Source organism: Carlito syrichta, unplaced genomic scaffold (genome assembly GCF_000164805.1).
Source record: "Carlito syrichta isolate Samal-C Ts95f unplaced genomic scaffold, Tarsius_syrichta-2.0.1 Scaffold307669, whole genome shotgun sequence".
Lineage (NCBI taxonomy): Eukaryota > Metazoa > Chordata > Mammalia > Primates > Tarsiidae > Carlito > Carlito syrichta.
In genome coordinates, this window is record NW_007251765.1 from 1,483,159 (window position 1) to 1,497,917 (window position 14,759).

At 35.0% G+C, this 14,759-nt stretch overlaps 1 protein-coding gene across 3 annotated transcripts in view; it reads right to left on the bottom strand.

Annotated features, from left to right (window-relative positions):
- NFIA (nuclear factor I A) overlaps positions 1 to 14,759 on the bottom strand; it is a 375,784-nt gene that overhangs the window by 358,234 nt on the left and 2,791 nt on the right. For all 3 annotated transcript variants that reach the window (XM_021715778.1, XM_008064535.2, XM_008064534.2), the window contains exon 2: positions 9,837 to 10,368. In XM_021715778.1, the coding sequence (XP_021571453.1) occupies positions 9,837 to 10,368 (532 nt within the window). The remainder of the gene's footprint in view (positions 1 to 9,836; positions 10,369 to 14,759) is intronic.

Genomic DNA, 14,759 nt, shown 5'->3' on the forward strand with positions numbered 1-14,759 from the left:
CTATGCATAATCAGTCTTTATATAGCAAAACTGAAAATGTCTTTCTTTGAAGACTTACAAAGCTTTCTGTCTGAAACCTCTGACCTTTCTAGAGAAATCAGAGTCACTGTAGTTTAAAAATGTAGGTGGTTAAAGTACAAAGGAATACATTTATCCATTTTGCATGTTTGTCATCTTTTCTGAGGCTACGGGCAAATATCTTTAGAACAATTACTTCTTCAACCCTACCATTTCAGACTGCAATACCCTCATTCTCCAAAGGATTGTACATACATCCTGGACCCATTGAGGTGACACTTTTTTTTTTATTAATTCTTATGTCCACTTCACTGTACTGAATCTCCAAAATACATGAGTTCTAACACCTTTTTTTTGAATAAATGAGATTTGTATCTATACAGTGAGTAAGCTAAGAAAATAATAAAACCTCATCTGAATTTTTTTTTTTTTTAACCATTGTAGTTCTTGATTGGGGAGGAGAGAAACTTCAAAAACAATGTTTTTAAAACAATTCTGAATAAAGTCCTTGCTACATATTAAGAAGTTATACAATTAAAGTATTGCAATGACTATCTCTCCCTAACAGGAATGCACAACAATAGTTACCCTGTTGAACAGCGTTGTTACAAAGACTTCATTCTCAGAAGTTACTTGAAACTACTCTCCAAAAGAGAACTTCTACCATTTAAAAGAAGAGGGGGAGAAAAGCCAGCTAAATGAATCCAGTGGGAACTTCAGCAATTCAGAAATTTTTATATGATGTGCATCCATGCAAAAATCTTGTCATGGTCATACAAAGATGCAAACATTTCTTATGCAAATAAGCTTTTGCTGAATGCTTATCTAGAATCCTTGTTTCATCTCGAACACTGGTAGTCCACTTATCATTAACTCCCAATTACTTAATGTTGAAAATATAGTCCCAGGTGCACAGTTGTCTATCAACACCATTTTTGATATGCAATATTAACGATTAATTACATCTAGCAAAAAAGATATTTCCAATTTTTGTTGCTAACCTGCCATCCTTTCTGAGCCCACACAACTCTGTTGAACAGTACGCCATAGAGGTTTACATGCAGATATACAATATCTTAATTATTCATTCTTTGGTAAGCTCTTTAAGCATCTCCAACCCTCATTCATTTGGAATGTTAAAAAATGCCACGAAGAAGGGCTTGATGTCATCTCAACACTGAAAGCCATCTGTCTAAGGCCCTCCTTTGACTTTACTCCTTCTGCAGCCAACATTTTCACAAAAGTTGATGAGAATTTGTCAACCTAAGGACTTGTCATGTCAGCTCCTTTGAAAGTCAATAGAATATTTGAAAGTGACAATGATAGGATCCTGTATGTACACTATTCATTTTATGTAGCAGCTTAAAATTAAATAACTAATCCCTTTAAGATTAAACTATACAGAATTGTAAATGCTTCCGACACAGGAAGGGGAAGAGACAAGCACATATCAACAGAAAAGGGATGGTTTTGAATTTCTGATATTAAGTAATATGTCTGTAATTTTGAAAATGGAATGAAAATTGATATTGTAGCACCACAGTTCCTATTACCCACTGTCAAATACCTTCTCCTACTAAAAATTACCACTCAGATCAAGCTATATGACTCACCACAGATACATCTTTTCCAACAGCATGAATGCAATGCACTACCCAATCATGGGCTGGCAAAATTACAAAAGGAAATAAAATCAACCAAACCATAGCAACAAAGACAACAGCCTGACAATGGCAGATGCTACATAGACATTCATACAAATTTTAAATAGTACAGTGTTCATTTTTTAAAATACATTTTAATTTCACCTCACTTGCTTAACCCATAAAGTACTTCAAAAATAGTCATTAAAAATTGTGTATGAATACATACACTCTGAAAACCCTCTATGTCTGGAAGCTCACAGGTTATTTGGGACCACCAAAAGCACTTACCAGAGATAAGTGCTACAAAAGATAGGCAGTATGAAACTGGATGCAGTGGACAAAGGGGTATAGTACTATTTAAAAAATTCTAATCCTCTTTGTTTCCCATTTAATCACTTTTATTCATGTCTCAGTTTTTCTTTCAAGCATAACTGATACTCCACAACTCTAACTTTAAGATATATTAGTATTTCTTTAAAATGAAGTTTTTTTTTCTATTTTATTCACTAGAAGCTCAGTCTAGTCACTTATTTTCTAAATAAGCCTTAGAAGAATTAATATGTACAATCAATTAATGTAACATAAATTGTATTTACTGGTTATCTTTTTCATTTACAATTATGAAAATCATGTTGAGTGAGGCTTTGAGTTTTTGCATTGAAGTCATTAAAAACTAATCTTGTCTGACTATACAGCGATTAAAGTAAGGTTCAGTAATTCATGAGCATTAAGAAGAAATCTGCCTCCATTTTCAAAATTTTTTCCTTTCTACTTCAAATTTGAAAATTTGTAAAGCAATAAAATTCCATTATTTTCTCAAACAAGATTTTTGCTTTCTTTTTAAAATAATTATCTACAAAGCTATAAGCAAAGGATTTTTTTTTTTTTGGAGCAAAGTAAATTTTAAATTTTTTAAATCTAATCATTAGAAGTTAGAAATACACATTTTTGTGCCTATAAAAATGTGTAAAATATCTGCATAGTAAAACATTACATGCAATTTAGATTTTAAAAACAAAGCTTGCTTTAATACTCAGAATCTTCCCAAAGCACCTAGAACCAAATAATCTAACTTTATCTTAACAACAAACAACAAGAAAATCTTAAACCTGTGTCATAATGCTTCTATTCGCTAAACTTCAACATTATAAGAAAAAGAAAGAACAAGTCATTCCAGATTTTTTACCCCAACACTGACAAGTATGAGACAATTTCTCTCTCTCGTAATCAAATATGGCTACGATCCGAACACAACGGTAAAATAACTCCATGGGAAAGGTTTGGATTTTTTACTTTTTATTTCCCCTTTGATTCAAGGTAAGGCGTATGATGCTATTTAAATGATATCCAACCCTAGACAACCAGATGTAAAGAAGAATATAAAATGGATTTGGGTTTTTTTTTAAGAACATAAAATTTTGAATCAGAAGATGGGGGGTTGAATCTTGCTCTGCATGAGTAACTTGGCCCCTCTCTCTCTATCCTCATCTGTTCAAATCAAGAGTACATTACTTATTTATAATACTTATATGATAAAAAGGGAGGGAGGGAGGGGGAGGGGGGACAAGTTACAATGTATGGAAAAACTTAGTGCAGTACCCCTACCGCAGAACAGACATTCAATAAAAGTTATTTCCCCTCCCTCCCTCCTTCCCCCTCTCCTTTCCTCCCTCCCTCCCTCTCTCCCTTCTCTCCGTTGCCTTTTCACTACTCCCAACTAATCTAGGTCCAAAATATCTACTACTAGGAGAGTATCTGAAAGACATAAAGAGAAGTAAGTTTAAAGTTCTCAGGAAAAGGACATTACATCTATCCCACTTCCATCTGCAGTTATTCTGATGATCCTCATCACTTCTGGTTTTAGGATTAGCAACATATTACATTTTTAAGAAAAGCAAGGTATGCCAAAATACACAACACAAATGAACTTCTCTCTCTCAATATTATCTTATTTGGCTTGTTTGTGCAAATATAACAGCAAAATGTCTTCTGATACAGAGTTGCTGCAGTTTGTCATTTTGTCAGATTTATTTCCTTGCCTCACAAGCCATGTTTATGTAACCAGAATATTAATGGGAGGACTAATTCCATGACATAAAATAGGCTTTTACATGGTGTAATTATCATAACAAAATATGAAGAATTGTCTTCCAATATCTTGGGGGAAACCGAGGGAATAAAAGGTCATTTCTTTCTAAGGAGCAGCTAGAGAATTCTGTTAAGTTCAGGGACACCAAAGTTTGAATCATTGAGTTGTCTTAGTGGGAGAGGATAAAAAAAGTTGAAAAAATCATTAGGTGTCGCCTTAAAATACAAAATAGTAAAAAGTCATAAACATTTCCACAGCCCCTTTTTCGACCTTATGTGTACCACAGTATCTCTAACTGGATTCCTAAACTGTCAAAAAAAATTTGTGAAACTGTTTTTCCTAAAAGTTTGAATAGAAACTCCCAGAGCCCCCAAAGAAAATCTGAATCTGAAACAAGCTATGCCAAAAATTGTGAGACGATGGATTATAAAATTCTCCACTTGAAATCTTACTGCCCAAGAGCCCTTTACAGTCATTACTGAAACCAAAAGAACACCTCCATGTGTGATTAAGTTCATGGTTTTATGTCCTCTTAACAAAGCATGCTATTCATTCATTCTCTTCCTCCTCCACCTGACTTCTTCCTTCCCCCAACCCACTCCCCAAGGATTTACAATTTATAATATACTTAAAAGCAAGCTCTAACCTCTAAATAACCACGGGAAAATTATTGCTGAAATGGTAATAAATCAGTGTTTAGCACATTCACTGAGCTCATCTGTATTTTACGCTTTTTCTTCTATTCTAATCCTCAGAATTGGTTTCAATAATCTATACTGACATTTGTGAGCAATTAGAATTGTTGCTGCTTCTGTGCAAGATTTAAAATGCCGACAGGCCGTTCTGCGTCCTCTAGAAGCAGCTTGAGGCCTTAACCAAGTGAAACACCCAGTCCTACTGTGTACAGCAGTGACCACAACAAAGGCTGTGGTTTCTCCCACACTAGCCTTAAATAGGTTTAAATTAATGCTATTCATCATTGGGTGGAAAAGAAGACAAGGAAAATCCAAGCCAGCAGCATTGGGAAATTTTCTTACCAACACGCTCAACCTCATAGCCATAAATGAACTGACTTCCACTCAAAGGTTTACCCCAGAACAACTATTTCTCCTTATTCTTATACACTCTCTGCCTTTAAACTTCCATCTTTTTCATTACATTCTAGATAAAGGATTTTGTTACTACACTCTAGAAAAAGGATATTGTTACTATCTTCAAGTTACGCAGAAAACATTCAAGGATATAAAAGCCATATTCATCTCAAGTTTGTTGATTACTAGTTCTAACTCCTTTAAGAACTAAGAGATAAACATTTCCAAAAATGTGTTCATATACCAATAATTTACAGCAGATCAACCAGCCACAAAATCCACCTCGAGTTTAGTTTGAGATTGGGTGATACTTTCTTAATTTTAAATATCGTTATATATTAGTCTTACTCCCTCTTCTTCTAAACACACTTCATTATTATAAATCACATGAACTACTTTCTACTAGCGAGTTTACTGAGGTACCAAAGAAGTTTAATTACATAACGCATAGTCCTTGACTTGAGCGAAACACACATACACACACCTGCTAACAGAATATTGAATATATTTGAGAATCGTGACCCTGCCTCCAATGAACGTGGTAAATTACCTAAAAATTAAGAGATGATCATAAATAATTTGGCATAAAATAAACTGCTGACAACCTAATACGATTCATTTTAAAATGTTTACAATAATTATTCTATATGCATTGATCACTTCATGGATGTAGTTATACTGTATTTAAAATGCCAGCTTTAAAAAATAAAATTCCCGTTGCTCCAACAGCACTCTGGGTGCAGCCTGGATGTGCACACACATGCACACGAAGCACACACACGCATACACAGACACTCCTAATCTTACACCTGCTCTGAAGCAGTAGGAAGTGAATTCTCAATCTGTCAACATGACCATCTGGTCTATCTGCATATCACGGCTTTCTCTATTACTATATGAAGGAATGGCAATCACGAAGCCAAAATACAACTCAACTGCACCTGAACGGGAGTATCTCTTCTGGTTGAAATGGAACAATATGGGGTATATCGAGGCAAAACTTGCAGGAATCTAAATAATTAAAAATGAGCATTCATGACAGTATAATTAAGTGAACAATATGGGAGAGATAACGTGGTACTCAGTAATCCTGTTGAAGAGGTTTACAGGACAGGTACCAAGCATTTGAGACACTGAACAGCCCTGCCAGTGAGGAAAGGGATCTTTGCGATTCCTGGTTCAAGCAAAATTAAATAAAAGTAGTAACAGGGTTAGCATGGAAGCAATCAGTAACTATTGTACCAAAAGATTACTGTGCAAAAGTGTTCCCTTTCTATCTTAAAACTAATAAGTACTCACACTGCCATCAGGACAATAGCAACTCACTTTGTCACTGGCTAATTAACAATTATGGCAATTACCTGACAAATTGTGGTCACTTATTAGTCTTTCAAAGTGAATTTTAGGACCGCTAAAAATACTTCTGATCTCAGAAAATTTCTCATCTGCAAAAAGTGAAGGCGGCTCTCTGTGATTTAGCTTTTGGGCCTAATGCCACTTGGAAATTAGCAAAGGCCTTGCTTGAATTAAATATAAATTCATTTATTTGATTTTAGTTTTTAAATGTCTTTACACAGCTGCCTCAGAGCTTCTAGTCTACTCACAGCAGGTAATAATATCTAACATAAATTATGACACTGTCATTCTGTGGCTTTTTAAATATAGCAACTATCTCTAGTCAAGAAATGAGTCCTTAAAAAGTATAACCTCTTACAAAATTTAACTAACTTGACTAAGACTAAGACTCTTCCTAGAATCTGATTACATTACCAGAAGTTATACAGAAGCAGTTAAAAAAAAAAAAAAAAAAAACTCTCCAGAAAGTTCTCGGTTGAGTGCCTACTAATGAACAAAGGTTAACTTTATCTAAAAGGTCAAATGCCTGGTGGCTAAGGTTATGACCTTAACAACTTAAATTGTGACCTTGCCACGTGCCGGGTATATTGTGGATTCTGATACAGATCATCTGGTAAAGACCGGTCATAAATTAGCTTTACTGTTAACACACCCACAAAGAAAACTGTTTGCCACAATACTATAATATCTCCAAATTGTCATACGATACATGGGAAGGACAACTCAAACAGAGACCAAATTAAGGGATAAAATGGTTTTGTTCTTTCATACTTTTAACAAGATGAAATTCTCAAGCTTATGAAATCACTCCAATTTCATTACACTTGTTACTGTTCATCAGTCACAAAATTCACACAGTTCTAATGCTCCTGGATTTAGGGGAAAAATTTGGAATGTAGTTCATGTATTACATTTTAGCATCTCCATAAGTCTTAGAATAAATCACCTCTGCTTTTAAAAAATGATTGATTCTGCCTTTGCTTTCAGTATTGTACATTCTAAGATTTCAACTTCCTACCAAAGAAAAGGCGGACGCACAAAGCAAGAATTACTGTATACATTTTTTAGAAGGAAAAGAAGATCTAATTTCTGTGGTGATCTAGGGAGGAAAAAAGGCATTTTGGAAAGGAAAAAAAAAGCAACATTTTTAAAAAAAGAGAGAGAGAAAAACGCATTATAGGTGAAAAGGCCACAATGGTTTTGGCATGTATCTTGAAGCACGTTTCAGAATCTCTGCCTCCTGCCAATACTGGCAAGTTCTCAAAACTTTTAAGGAGGTAAAAACATTGTTTAGTGTTTACAAATCTTCAGTATTATAACAGATGCTTGTCAAATCAGTTGTATGTAAGTTGACCCATCTACCTCATATTTGTATTGGCAGCTTCCCTTCCTCAAATGACAGGTCTCTAGATCTCTTAAATCAAATTTGAAATATTTTCAGACAAAAGGCCCTTAATATTTTCTTTTACAATCTTCCTGTTGCGCGCATAGAGAAGAAGCCATTATTGTGGTCCTGTGGAAACCAATGGCCAAACACTTGGCTGGCATTCAGGCATAACAAGGGATTCTGGGATACATCAGGAAAACCAAACCGAAAGGTAGTCTGATCCATGCTGCTGTCAATAAATCTTTCATAAGCAATAAGGATGCTAACTCTCCTAAACAACCTTCTAAATGTCATTTTACAAACATGAGCCCATCAGGTATCACAACAGCCAACAACTGTGTTAGCTCAAGGATTTGCAGCGATAGCATAATAAGAAACCATCAACAACAACAGAGAAAACATATAATGGGAATAGCTGAAAAGGTTGCATTTCTTTAAATCGACGGGAAATGCTTAAGCTGAAAACTTAGAATGGATGCTGCTTCCACCGATAAAAACTTCACAGGTATTTCATTTTGATGTTATCCTGTAAGGAAGTTCACATCATGATCTGCATCACCTGTTGGCACCCTCCAGTTTCTAAGTTGGTCGATTAAAGTTTTCATTATAATTTATAAATTATATTTCTCTAAATAACTAAAAAAGAAACACAAGATTTTAAAGAGGGCTCCCTGAAAGCATTTGTAACAGCCATACTTTTTTGGTGTGCCTTGCAAAATATAATGTATATATTAAGCAAATAAATGTTAAAAATTTTCAACTTTGTTTTTCAACAGACAGAATAAAATTTACAACAATAGGGTTAAAATGGGTTAAGGAAGGGTTACTTGTTCCTATTCAAAGGTCAATTGGGAGGCGCTGACTTTTCATTTTTGCTACCCAGACTGGCTAGAGCAACAGGCAATTCTTATAATTAAGTATACATTTTCAAAAACCCAAATATTTGAAACACTTACAGCTCACATCCTCTAAAATACTCATCCATCCCCTGCCAACGGAATGCAAATGATGATGTGACACGCTTGCAAAGTTAATTTCTCCAGTTTCTTATGTAAGGGCAGATGGATAACAAAAGTTCTCTTTCTAAAACATACATTGAGAAAAATAATAGAGAACAGACTACCAGCTGACCTTAAAAAAATAGCTAACATTTTTAGAATTTAAAATGTTTTGAAAAAAAAAGTGCCGTATTGATTTTACAGGTAACATCTCTCTCGTTTGTGAAGAAAAAATACATAAATATTTGAGCCCCCAAACACCTACTGGTAAGATTCCACAACCTTCTTTCTTCCATCTGGCTCAAGTAACTGCCATGAAGGCAATCTAGCAAGACCGATATGTACATATAAAAAGTCAACAAGTTACACAAGACCTGAGCTTTCACATAACACAATGAGCCTTTTGTCTACAACAAGACGAAAGGAACAAAGTAAAAATGCATTATTTCATGCAGTCCTCAATAGTTTTATTCTTAACGTTATTCTAAATACTGAAACATGCACAGGTAAAACATTCCTTGAAAAAACAATTAAAAGTATTATAATAAATCAAAGCAATTCACTACATCAATTATCAATAGCGACTTTTCAATGTGTCCCTGCACCATACAGATTGGTTATTTTTAGTATTAACCTCTCCATCAGTTGTCTGGTTCCCTAAGCTATCTAAGACAACACTAAGAATTCCTAAATACAAAGCAACTAAGGCAGTGTATTAATGTGATTATTTTTCCTTCATAAATGACCAGCAATTTGATAGTAATCTTGCCTCCAACTTTTTAATTGGCAAGGGGTCCAAGAGGCCCCAATAGGTTAAAAACACTCCCAGCAGAAAAGCAACTAAAAATATTGCCTCAGTACCAAACTAAATGCTTTTTACCTAGATCACTTGCCAGTTAAAACATACTCTTTATTACAAGGGTTTTTATGAGGCTTCTCTCACCCCTCATCAAAAAATGTGATTTAAACATATCACATATCTGATTACCAACACCTCTGAAAACACTACTTACCAAAAGAACTGAACTTAGTGGGAATTATCTCAAAGCTATGCTTTTCCACCCGAATGAAGATTGCACCTCAGACACTGGGGCTTTGGACTGTTCTGACTTTGGTTTATCTTTGAAACCACGCCGGTTTTATGTACGTGGCCTGCAACTTGGGGAGTTCAGGAATGATCCACATACACAGAGGCCATCAGGAAAGAAACACACACAAGAAAGTGGAAGGAATTCTCACCATTGCACTTACCTGCTGCATGCACAAAGTATGCCAAATATAAATCGAGTTCCTTAACAGAAACCCCTATGTGATGGGGTTGGACACAGAGCCCTGGATTAGAGCATTGTGGGGACTTTACAAGGCGCTCGCCATCAGTACTTTCCAGCGGAATACCTTTAAACAAAATCACCATAACAAGGTCCAACCTCCAGACTTTATCTGCCTGGCGGAGGCAGTCAATTCTTCGCATCTTGCCTTTCTGGTCTGGGTTGGAAAGAACACAACACGGAGGTTTTTTCCCTGTAACTGTAAGAACAAAATCCTCTCGATACTCGGGTCGGATATCTTTCCGTAACTTTGCCAGAAGTCGAGAAGCCCACTTCTGCTTGACCTCTGGTTTTTCACTTAGCAATTCATCTTTCACGGCTCTCTCTTCTTCTTTTGACATACGCTTTTCATGTTTTTTGAAGTATTTTCGTTTTCGGGCCTGCAGGTTGAACCATGTGTAGGCAAAGGCTCGGACGTGGGGCAGAAGTGCTTCGATGAAAGGATGAAATTCATCCTAGGGAAATGAGTAAAAACAGAAATATAAATATAATGAAAACAAAGGGAAGCAACTTGTCTTTAGAGGGTTACCTTAAAAAAAAAATGCCCCCATTTCACTTGAAATTTGATTCAAGCATTACATTACCAAAATCATACACAGGATCACTGTGGGAACTCTGGAGAGGAGGGAGAAAGAACTATCAGTATAATTTCTTATGCCCTAAAAGAAAAAAGTTGCTAAATATTAAAAAAAATGTTTTGATATGTTCACCCAAGTGTACCAGCTTCTAGCGTCGGGCCTAGTTCCTCAATCCTTTAGATAATAAGTGAAGTTTATCTAAATACTTGTAACAATATATAATCTTAACCCTATTTCAAGGAAGCCATATCTAATTTTGTCCCAGCCTTGACCTCACCACTTGTAGTACAGCCAGGGCCCAGCCGCCAGGTTGGCAAATCCTAAACATTTAGATGCCAGTCAAATGTTTATGGAAGTCTAGGAGCAAAAAATCATCTCCACAATCAATAAAAACAAAGGCTTTCCCTCTAAAAATATCACATGCAGATTCTAATCTCTTTCTTATTCATTTCGGTAATCTCTTAATTCCTCTTTTAAATATTATAGTTACCCATAATTTTTTTCAGTCAAAACCTGAGAAAAATTGAATAGGTTCATAAACAAAGGCAGGGATAAATTTGATGTTTATTAGGCGAAAATAAAATATCTAATATCTATGCCCAAGACATAATTGCTGATAGTATAGGAATGAAACAAAAAAAAAGAAAGAAAAACAACAAAGAAAAGCGTACATACCAGATAGTAAACAGAATGCGTCATTGTGACAACACTGTTGCAACTGAATACATTTAATTTACTGATATGATTGTGAAATGCTTTCTGTAATAATCACCCCTAAAAAATAATCATTTAATTTTTGCAAATAACAGTTCAAGCTTTTTCTCACAGGAAAACAGAAAACCTGATATATATTCAATGTTTACGAGATGCCAGGAAAACTCCCAAGGTTGCCTCTTAAAATTCAGGTAATTTGAAAAAATAAAACTGAATTTAAAATTTTCTTCCTGTTTTATTCAGAATGTTTGATTCTTATACATGACATTTTCTTGGGAAATACAAATAGAAAAATAAATTAAAAAATTAAACAGTAACCTCCACAAGGCTTTCGGAGTCCATCTAACTTTTGATTAACTAATCCACACCAATGTTACATAACTTCCCTCTGCCCCATAACCACCCCCTCCTAAAGGTAGATTACTTTCAAATAAATGAGGATTAAAAAAAACCCCAAGAGATATTTGATGACTTTTTTTGTTAAAGCATGTAGGACAAATATAACATGCATAATTTTTCAGTTTGCTATATTTGTCTAAAATATACAATTTCAAGGCACAAGTAGCTGTAATGCCCAAAACAGTCTTATTATTATAGCAATTATTAAATTTTTTAATGTTCAAATGTAAATTGAGAGGGTAAAATTGGTTAAATATTTTAATAGCCAAGTCCACTAAATTTTTGCAAATTATAATCAATCATTCAAACACTATGTATAACTGAGTTTTTTAAAGTACATATTAATCTAATACATAATAAATCACTTCAATAATTGGCATTTATTTTTTTCCTCTGCACGAATTTCAATCTCTGTATTTCAAATTTAGCTTTGAAAACTGCTCTTTTTCAATAAAAGGATCCCAAAAAAGTCCGGTTTTATAACACGTGTACATTCTTTAAGTGGAGGGAGAATAGAGAAAAATACAAGAATTATATTATTCTTCACCATAGCCCATTAGCATTTACAAATTTCTGATGTTTGAGAATATTTCTTATTCCCATAGAACAGAGAAATTGGGGGCAAGTCACAGTTTATCTGCGAAGGTACATGCCAAACCACAGAGCATCTAAACATTAAATTCTGAGCTCATCCTTGAAGTGCCCTAAAATCCATAAATTTTAGGTTTGAAACAGAACTTCACACTGACTGATTTTCTTATATATACAGGACATGCTGGGGACCAAGGCCCTGTTGTACTATGCAAAGAACTCCTGTAGTCTACCTTAAACTACAAAGTAAGCTTTCACCAAAAGGAGGATTTCATTTTAATGTCTCAGTCTCATTTTATAATGCAAAGAATAAATAACTTAACTCCAAGCAATTAATATCTATGTTAAAATGTTATCTTATTTTAAAGCTTGATTAATGATAATAAACATTTAAAATAAACATTCTAACGTGGTATATTAAGCATTCGAAGATACTCCCAATATGTGCCTCAAAAAATGCAAACTGTATGCATTCATGTTCAAAAAGATTTTGTTTACCAGCCAACCTAAATGCCTATCTATTGCATCATAAAAATCCTTATAGAAGGCCAACTATGTCAACCAGTTATTAAGAATAATCTAAGTCCCCAATTTTGCATCAAAAATATTTACAACGCATTATCTCCCAAAGGTTTCAAGGACCTGCCAGTAAAAGTGCACAATATTGTGTATAACTTTACTCAGATGCACAATTAAAGTCTTAGTTAATTTTTTCTAATATATCTTTCTCAACTCATGATTAGAAATACTCCAGAATATTAAAACTAAAGAATATCATTAGCTTGTAGGAAATATCCAGGGATTGCATAAATGATTAGTATTTTTTAAAATGCCCTTGTAATTAATGTTGCTGAACATATCACTATAAAGCTAGGTAATATTTCAAAATATTAAAGAGAAAACCGAGAATATTTTGTACTTGGTGAGAAAGTTATAGGCCACCAATCTGAAAACCTATTTCAAGTGGTATTGCTTTGAATCAGCATCTTAAACATTGATCTGGTTGAAAGTAAGCCAAGTTTAAGAACCACTGAATGCTGATATTTCTGGAAATGACTTCTTTTTAAGGTTTACCTATAAATTTCTCCTACGTTATCATGACAGAAACAGTACCTGATTTGGTTATTATATGCCCATTGTGGATTAAAATAAAATGTCTAGCATTTTCTTGGTAAAGTTTTTAAAAATTACCTACAAGTTAGATGGAGTTTATTCTTTCATTTAGAGTACTTTTATCACTGTGCTTACTGGATTTTTTTTTAATGAGCAATAAACTACCTAAGTTTTTCTTCCTAAAACTAGCTCTAAAGCATTATAAATATTCCAGCAAGTTAAATAAATTGTAAATCAATTTTTAAAAGAAGAACTCATAAAATATATGAGCCCTCATTCACTATTTATTGTACATTTTCTTTACAAACTGTTACACTAAATAAGCACTTCTGTTAGTGGCGTTTCCAGAAGGCCTAGTGAATGCATCAATCAACGCTGCCAAATATGTAGGAGGGGGGAAGAGTAAGAAAAAAAAACTTTCTTAATGTGATAACTGCTCATGAACCCGGAGAAGCCAATTCTGTGAATACCTGACTGTGCCCTGGGCCTGCATGGACATACAGGTATCCTCATATATGCACAATCCTAAAATATACATTTCACTCTCCAGAGCTCACTTGCGAAGACACTAAGTATCTGTTGAAGTCCTTCCCCTCTCTTGCAGCACGCTGGTGTCATCTACAAGTTCTATGTGTTGCAAACTTCTGTCAGCTAGAACTTCAGCCTTCGATCTCAGCATTTTCACTATAGCCCCTAATTCATTCAAATGATCTTACACTTTGCATCTTATCCATATGCAATTGTGAACCTTGCCAGAAGTGGTTGGAAAAGTTTCATTCCATACTTCCACGAGTTACTAAAATAGGAACTTTGGAAGTTTGTTGGGGGGGGGGCTTTTTACAATAACTAAAAGCAACTGCTATCCATTATTAATGCTAGGCCTAAATCCCAAACAGACCATTTCAACATAAAAGATGCGTTTAAGAGTCTTCTGAGATCAAATAGCCGGTATTATTACTGTTAGATACTGCAATAAGAAGGAATGTCATGTGGGAAATAAATCCAGAATCGAGAGAGAAGAAACTACTGATACTTTTTAGCCTTCCAGAAAGTATTCCGGTTAAACCGTTATCTCCTACCAAATGAAGGCAAGACGTGGTGGACGCTTTGCTAAGGGAGTAGTGAATAAACATTTTATTTGAAGCATAGAACTTCATGGAGGTGATTAATGGTCAGATCGCAATATACCAAAGCAATGTGAAGGCGCGCGCGCGCGCGCACACACACACACACACACACACACACACACACACACACACACACACAAATTCCCAACGCAAAACCACTTTGACTCCATGCCCCTCAGTCACAGAAAATAAATAATAGATGCAGAAGGGACCAGATTTGGAGTCGCCAAGTAGCAAAATTTTGCCTGGGGGTGGTGCAGACCGGGGAGGGACGGCCGGGGCGGGCACCGGCAGGAGGGGCGGAGGGCGCGAGAGCCCCGCGCT